General features: G+C 37.2%; 1 protein-coding gene across 1 annotated transcript in view; it reads left to right on the top strand.

Moving 5' to 3' along the window:
• The first annotated feature begins 344 nt into the window (after nucleotides 1-344).
• Nucleotides 345-8,745, top strand: part of LOC114359583 (glucose-6-phosphate 1-epimerase) — a 26,075-nt gene continuing 17,674 nt past the window's right edge. Inside the window, exons 1-2 of the mRNA XM_028314027.1 lie at nucleotides 345-443; nucleotides 1,117-1,168. Of these exons, the coding sequence (XP_028169828.1) occupies nucleotides 377-443; nucleotides 1,117-1,168 (119 nt within the window). The 5' untranslated portion in view covers nucleotides 345-376. The remainder of the gene's footprint in view (nucleotides 444-1,116; nucleotides 1,169-8,745) is intronic.

Here is an 8,745-nt window from a genome sequence, read left to right as displayed (position 1 = left end):
AAGTTGTGGCGGATATTTTAAATTGCGGTGAATAGATTTTACGGTTAGATGTTTGGACATCTACGTTTTGATAATATTTTACTCAAAAAAAGTTAAGCCGTTTCGCGGAAAAACTTGTATCGAAACATTTTGTCTCCAAATATTATTTGAAGTAGCCCAAAAAATGTATATTATCTTATATTCTTATATAGTTTTATCGAAAAAGTGTATTTTAATTTATATTCAAATGTTTTAAAAATCTCAGCTCAATTAAATAACAATTTTAACAAACTACATACTTTAGGGACTTTGTTAGCTTGTTGTTCGGGTAAAAGTGCCTCAGAGCTGGCAACCCTCAACAAAGCTTTTGTCAGTTGGCTTCGCTGTCAAACAGAAAATGGCAGCGACGAGTGTTGTCGTTCTCGACAGAGGCAACAATACAACTTGTACCGTAAATTTGTTTGGTAAGTGTCTATTCAATTATACTTATTATGTTTATTTACGACGTAGTGTGATTTTCTTTTAATTAACCGTACTGTCAGGCCCTTAGGTTTCCTAGCCGCATAACCTTATAACTTCTTTATTTATTTTCGATGCGACGCGCGGAACTTTAAAAATTCCTGAATAATGATATTTTAGTACATACCTAAGGTGTTGTAAAATATACAATTTTATAATACTCTAAAATGTTTAATAGAAAATGTGTATCCTTTAATTTGTAAGTGAGTATTCAAGTTACAAGTTTTTTCATTGAATAGAATAAGTTGTCGGCAGCGATCATGACCTTGGCTATTGGATTGTAGGAAGTAAACTGTAGATACTTGCTTTTAAATTGTAGGTTGGTATTTGATGTACTCACAAAAAATATTCATAAGACATACATAGCAAAGTATATTAATATCTTGACTAATACATGAGGAAATAGTTTTACTGTTTGATTCTTTCTGTTCTATTCTAGTATATTATTAAACAGTATTTAATTATATTTAAAATATTTTTCAGCATTTAGGAACGTTTCTAATTCTTAAATTTTAATATTTATGATGAACTATTTTGATTCGACTAATAAAAAATAATTACCACACAAGTAGTAAAAAAACAAAATTGCAAGCCCTCATTATTTATTTTATTTTATAGGGGCCACAGTTGTATCATGGCGAGTCAACAATCAAGAACAGTTATTTGTTAGGTAAGTGAATTTTACTTTTACTAATTTATCTAGATTCATAATATTTATGTTTCACTGAGGCAACTATTCTATTTGGTAATAATTGAAAATTCTATTTGGTAATAACTACTCTGAAATCAGTCTATCATAGGTATTCAATATTTAATTATTATCAAGATAAACATCTAATAATAAAACAATTTAGCATGACTGTGCACCTGTTTCAATAAGTGTTTTTAATTTTAGTCTAATTAATAGTTCTTGATGACATCTATTGCCTATTACATAATAACATAGTACTTCAAAATACATTAGTGATTTCCACTCCATGTCTAAGTGTCCATAAAGTATTGAAAGTTACAGATCGAAGTAAAATGTAGTAAATCAATTGCACACATAAGACATTAGTATAATATTAATTCAGTCACATTATTAGGGCCCTATAACTCATACACATATTAATATTAAACTCATTTGAATGATAACATTCTGAATTGTATTTGTGTTATTAATGATCTTCTCTAAACAGCTGCCTTTTAACATAAAATTGTTAGACTATAACTACAACCATCATTATTTTGGCAAAAAAACAATTTATTGCGTCACAATACTCACACTCTTTCGAAAAATTGATACAGGCCGGGAATCGAACGCACTACTCCATAGGTGAGAACACGCGTCTATACTTCAGATACGATAGCCATTATGGCGCTTTTTTTTACCTTGCTGCCCTTTTCAGGGCGTTTGAATAAGTTACATTTCCCAAATAGAGCTTGCCGTCTCTTTTTCGGGAAACGTTAAGCTCGTGATGAGAAGTGGCGCAAATATGACGTCATCTTTGTCACATAATATGCAACTTAAAACTACAACAAGACTTCATATTAAAACGATTTAAGCTTCCTATAACATTTCCAGTCAAAATAATGTGACGTCTGTGATGATACGAAAGAAAATCGTTAGTCTGGTTGACGAAACTATTTCGATAATTTCGGCTCTATCTGAAAAAGCTGAAAAACCAAACTTGATTTTCCAAACTGCCTGAAAATACTACTTATTCCTTCATCACAGTGTTCGACACGCGATCATCGTATTCCGTTCGGTAGGAGATTTCAAATCCCAAGGGCATGGGGCACCACGTTCTGCAGGTTTAATTTTCATAAGACCCATTTTCATTGGTCAAAATTCGCAAAAGCATTCAAATGAAAAGTACCACTGTATCTTCACAGAATCACAGGAGAGTAACCAAAGAGCGCGCACTCAGAGACTGATTGTTGTGAAAAGTCCTGGAGACTTGACCAATAACAGGGAACGTGTTATGGTTGAAACACAGAACTACAATATATGCAAATAAATAATGATTTATGAATAAAAACAATCGGTTCTTTTCCGTACTGTAGAGCACATGCCTCTCACTTCTAGTTTCTTACGTGCGGTGGGTTGAGCCATATCCCACCACGAAAATTAAGCATGAAAAACTGCTGCAATCGGTCTTCATTGTTTTAATTTAATTACTGAATATAAAACATAATTTCGATGTACATTTTCATTCGATAATGACGTTATTTATGTTTTCTAGAACATGTTGAAAGATGTATTCGTTTTTAATTAAGTAGGTGATATTATCTGTGGTAGGTGCTTTAACCAGATGGATTTTGCCGGCGGCTGCGAATCTCACGTGTGGGAGCTGTTTATTATCGAGTAATATTGATGATACATTAATTATAATTAAGTATAATAATTTTGAATGCTTACGACTCTTGAACACGCTTATCTAATTCGAAGTTTACGAGTAACAACACCATTTAACATTTTTACAGAAATAATTATGTACCTAATTATTTAACTATTGTAGATCGTACTTAAATAATAATTGTTTAAGGATTTAATGAAGTGTTTTATAACTCTTTAGATTGGGTAATGTCGCTACGTATGCTTCTAAAACTTTATCAAATTGAGTCCATGAAGTTTTTCACAGAGGAAAACATTGAGCAACCTCAATGGCGGAAATGGGCAAGTTTCTATCAAATTAGTGTTGTAGGTATGTACTATGTATGTAATACATTATGTATAATAACGAATAATCCTATACATATTATACATAATAGTCTTTAAAGAGAGGCCTTTAATATCCGTGTTATAACAACCGTCTCCGCTAATGAATCGTGGCCGATTAGCGTGGATTTGGACGGCTGCGCGGGAAATCCTGCATCTTGCAGTCACTCTGTCTTGCTTAAGATCCTCTTCATTTATTCATCCCCATCAATTTTAAATTCAAGGGATTGTTCCTTAGGAGGTAGCTAGTTCTTATTGAAAATATCGTCTTAACTTATTTTGTAGAGCTTACTAAAGTGGTTTGAAATTAATTTGAAATATACATTAACCTATAGATTTTGATGACTTCTTTGACACTTAACAGCTCTACATTTATTTTGATCTCTTAGGCTGAGGGGCACCATCTTACTTTAGGAGTTTGACAGATTTTTGACGTTTGTTAAAGTTAAAATAAGATGTTGCAACTCAGCCTTACTGTTTGAACCGAAAGAAACATTATCCACCTGTCTTGAGAATATAGGTATTCGTGATTTATTATGCCTTTGAAATCGCAGTTAGCCGCAAGAGTCAAGTTTATCATTACATAAATCGTATACGTGACCTATGTGTCACCTCTACCTTCTCAGACAAATACGCAGATACCCTTTTATCATAAACACCTTTATCTTTAATGAAGACATGAATGGATGAAGGTGATATGTCGCATTTCGGATTTTTCGCTTTTCTATGCTTGGTTACGCTTGTTTCCAACGAGTTGCTAAGAGTAGGCGCACACTGTTGATTTTTCGTCGGCCGATAGTTTAGTCGGACAGTTGATCAGTATGGGCATGTATGGGAGTGCGCACACTAGCCGATTCGATTTGGCCGATTCTTCATACAAATTAAAATCGGGCACAACTATCGGCCAACTAAAAATCAACGGTGTGCTGTGCGCCTACTCTAAAGGTGTACTCTACTCTAAAATGTTTCAAGTTTAGTTAAGTAATTATGTGGTTGATGAAGGTGATTTTTAAAGGTTTTAAACCGTTTTTATGCACTTAACACCTTTATCCAAGCATAGAACAGCTAATATCCCTGAATATGTCTTCAATTGTCTCTTGGTTTACCTACTTTCTTGTAATTCTTACTGTTACATAAGTGATTATTACCGTCACAGTAGATTTAGGTGAATATAGTTCCTTAGATAAGTATTCTGTGGTAATGCTTGCCTAACACAAGTAAGGCATTGGAAATTCATGATCCTAAAATATCGATAAAGCAGACAATGCCATGATCTTCCACATCCGGTAAGTGATTGAATACAATGGCATCGATAGTCTATGCTAGGTGTACCTCCTAACATTGGCATATTAGTTCCATAGAGTTTTTACTATTATTGGCAAACCTAATACCAATAAGAAACAAAATAATCTTACTTCAATACTAATGTCTAGTAACCTGTTTTAAGTGTAGCTATTTTAAATTATTTCCTTCAGATTATACATTGCATTGGAGACCTAAAGGTTATACATGTGTTGTCTTTCTACGTCAATACTTATTTGTGTCGCAAATACTTATTTTTTTACCTATTTCTATCATCTTCATGGAATGTTCATCTATTGTTCACTACAACATTCTACTTACTGTATTAAGTTCCAGTGTAAAAAGTAAAAGCTTTCTATTATATGATCCTGTAACACCATGGAAATTACAAACACATCATCAACGTAAACATAATCTTGGATAATGGAATCACAACGTACGTCTTTAGCTTTGTCGCAATTAATTCGAAATCAATTTAGAGGCACACGTATTGTACGGATGCAATTTGGCGAGGGGACAAAAAACGGTCTCTGCCCGCGAATGGCTCTAACAAACGACCGACTGCTGCTAATGATTCTATGTGCTACACACCTATATCTACTAACTGTACGTAGACTAGCTTATATCTGCAGGTCTGCTCGGTTGGTTCATTTATGTCGTACACAATCATTTTGGCTAGTGTTTCTGTCTTTTAAATTGATATGACAAAAGAAACGGATTGTGCAATATTAGAAGTTACGCGATCTTAGCTACATTAATTAGGATCCTGGATTGTTATGTAAAACTTGTTCGGCGTTACTTTATTTTTAGCACAAAAAGTACCAAACATTTTTGCGGTAGATTTTTAAAACCCATATCTTGATAATCACAGTGCTCATCACCGTGAAACCTTGAGAAGCTAAATCTAATGGAACTCTGGCTATTTCCTTTAATTTGTGAGAGGTGGTAGAGTTAACAACTTTGCAAAATTTTGGAGATGACGGAAATGAGATTTGGTAATTAAAACTTTGAGTCGACATTCATTGCAGACAACTTGTATTGAATTTGTATCTTCTTATTTTGTCTTTCTGTGGACTTTCAAAGCTTACGGTATTGCTTGTCTTCATAGGATTAGTGTCCCATGTCTTTTCATTGGTTTTTCGACGTTATTGGAANTATTGAAATTTGGTTATTGCCATTAATTTTTGGTTTATGTTAAAATAGGTAATTTTTGGTGAGTCAGGAGTCAGAACGTTTGGATTGTAAATTGGGTGCTTTAATTCTCGGTTTTCCCAAAGCATAGTTAGAATACGCTTCTGTCCTTATCTTTCGAGTCCAGTAATCACGGCGAGCGGTAGCGGAATTTTGTAAATTAAATAGCGGTGTCCAGCTAGTGCGGTCCCAGGGTCGGCAAAAAGCCGCCGGCACGCGCCTTCTGTTATAATATCCAATATAGTTTGCGCTCGCGGCTTTTTGCCGCCGCGCCGACGTGACGTGAACGCTTGACCCTTTTATGACAGAGGGATTTTTCGAGGGCCAAAGTTTTGGAGAGAGTTCGTTTATGTTGTTTTACGCTGTGTAATGTTGCAATTGTGAAGGAGGTTTCTAATTTTGTTGGCAGTCGATCAATTGTCTTGCGTGGCTCTACATTTGAATAAATATTTCGTATAGGCTGCTTATTATCTTCGCGTAAGAAGTGTTGGACTGTAAAATACGTTGAAATGTAAAATAGTAATTAAAGTGTTTTCATTCTGAAATGTCACGAACTGATCCTATCAATAGTTAGGCGATAACTGTAAATAGAGTCGATATTGTTGCAGATGAAGCGCAATTCTCGCGTATCTAATAGAAATGTAATTAGCAAAGCACCTTACAATGTAGCATTGATAAGGTCCGTACACACGTTGAGTGGCGGTGGCGGCCATCCCCGCGGTGGCTAGCGGTGGCTCGGCCCGCCCTGCTCTCCTCCGCGTCTTGTTTTTGTGGTCGCGTCTGCATCCCCGAGTCGCCGGCACTTTCTTCCCGCCCCGCCCGCTTCCCCTCACCCCGCCTCACCGCACCGATGACAAATGGTCCCCGGACACCCCACTCGCCCCCTCGCCCCGCTAATGCCCAGATAATTTTATGCCGCTCCCGATGCACAGACAAAGCCGGGATGGGATGACCGCGAGATTACCCCATCGATCGTCGACGCGCGTCAATGAGTGCAAGCTTTGTTTTATGCTCAGCTTCATGGATGATCGCCCCAGGAGACGGGCTTACGGAGCCGTTAAATCGAAATTTGCAATAAATACTGTCATTGGAAATAGTCATGTAAGGATTGCTAAGGTGTCTCATGATTTGGGCACTTATCAATCACCAGAATCAAAGATGTGCTCACGGCCAAAATATCAGTCTATCAAGCAACAGCTTGTGTAACAACAGCTAAATGGTTTCGTTTTAAACAAAAATGGAACAAGACGTAGTAAAGAATGTCAGCGTCACCCAGCGCTCGGCGACCTCTCGGCAGCCGCCGGTCACACGCCATTGACTCCGCTGAATAGTCAGTCCCGCTCCGCAACCGTCATATTATCTCCTGCCTTCAACTCTTTGATCAATCTCGATTTAACCGCTCGGGGTGCCACGGTTACATTCTAATTCATCAATCTTGTAATAATAATTTGAATTCATACCAACCAATATTAGCTTGACTATTGTGATTTCCTTCCGTTAGTAACTCTGTAATGGTGACCACTTGTCTTACTCGAAAGCGTCAAGAAGTCTGTCCACTACATGTGCTTGCTCCATTAGGTGCCGTCGTCACATGTGTTGCGTTACGTTTTTTGCTATCTCCGGTGACATCCAAGACATCGATTGTTACACACATTAGACAGCTGCCATGAAATATTAGAAGCTTGGATCCGCATCAAACCATTGGTTACACTTACCTCTGATTACTAACCTTCTAAAATCTAATTTGTAATTTAGGAATACACAAACACCCACTTACAAAATTCATTGTTGAATGCTTAGTCGGTGATTTAGTACAATTTATCCTGAGGTTTGCTAAGTCGGACGTGATTTATTTCTGACTTCGTCTTTAATGTACAAATATAATTATTGTTTGTGAAGATGATTTATCACAATTAAGACGTCTTTTACAGTTTTGACGTAGACTCAAAGCGTAATAATCTTGACCTTTGGTGTTTGTATGTACCTATTCGAAAAATAAATAGTAAAATGTTAAAGCGAGTGTTAGCAATAGCCTTGCGTTGTCTCGGCGAACGCATGCTCCGAAAGGGGTCCAGCTAGGAGCAGTATAATTTAGTAATCTCGTTGGTTTCTGATAAATTCATTGAGATTATTATCTTAGCGTGGAAGTGTACTCCATTACTTATTATCTGCCTACGCGTACATTGCGTGGTGATCACAATTTTCGTCAGTCCGTGATAGCTTTTGTTTGGGCGTGTAATTATGTGGTTCGGCATACGCGGCCGGGCACGCGATCTCCGCCGAGCTTGCTGTACCGAGAGCTGAGGCGTCAGGCATGACATCATCAGAATATGTCTCGTGTGGCCTTACATGGTCGCGGCGTGTATATGATCTATTGGCTAATGGTTCATAACAGCTGATTGAGATCGTGACGAGACGTTTTGTTCAGAATCCGGCTAAAAATGGTCACACTTGTTCAGCGCCGACGCTGGTGTTTTTTTTTACATGTGCTTTTGAAATAATGAACCAATTAGTCATTGTAGAGTTGAATTTCGGCTTAGTACCTTTTAGGCAATGTAGAGTCGCGTAAAAGTTCTAGTTTGTAACGAAGATTCCCTTGACATTGTTTGATATTCTATTATTTTATCTTGATTTCTCTGGCATTAGAAAAAATAGATTTCGGAGCACTAATTCATATACAAAACAGAAGCTAAGCCGTGCTTTGTCTCCGTTCGAAACCCTAATCAGGGAGGTCGGGCGACCACAATTATTCACGTACAACTATCTTACGGTAGTGGTTGCATTTGTCTCTGAGATTCTGTGTAATCGGCTTATCTGGCAGCACGGGGTGTTTGTAAATTGGAGCTGTTAAGTCGCCGCAGCCGGGGGCGGAGCCTCTTATTAATCGGCTGTCGGGAGCATCTGTGCCCGCTATTTACAGCTCGGCTGACCCCTGTCGCAGAGCCAGTTGTTGCAAGACCACTTAGTTCTTGTTGTCTTCGTCTCCGTTAATGTATTTTATGCTAGCCTTAATTAGCCTTCTGGAGGCATAACAAACTGCACATTAAGTTTAC

Source organism: Ostrinia furnacalis, unplaced genomic scaffold (assembly GCF_004193835.3).
Source record: "Ostrinia furnacalis isolate ACB-3 unplaced genomic scaffold, ASM419383v2 OfSCF4495, whole genome shotgun sequence".
NCBI lineage: Eukaryota > Metazoa > Arthropoda > Insecta > Lepidoptera > Crambidae > Ostrinia > Ostrinia furnacalis.
This window is presented reverse-complemented; position numbering and strand designations above follow the sequence as displayed.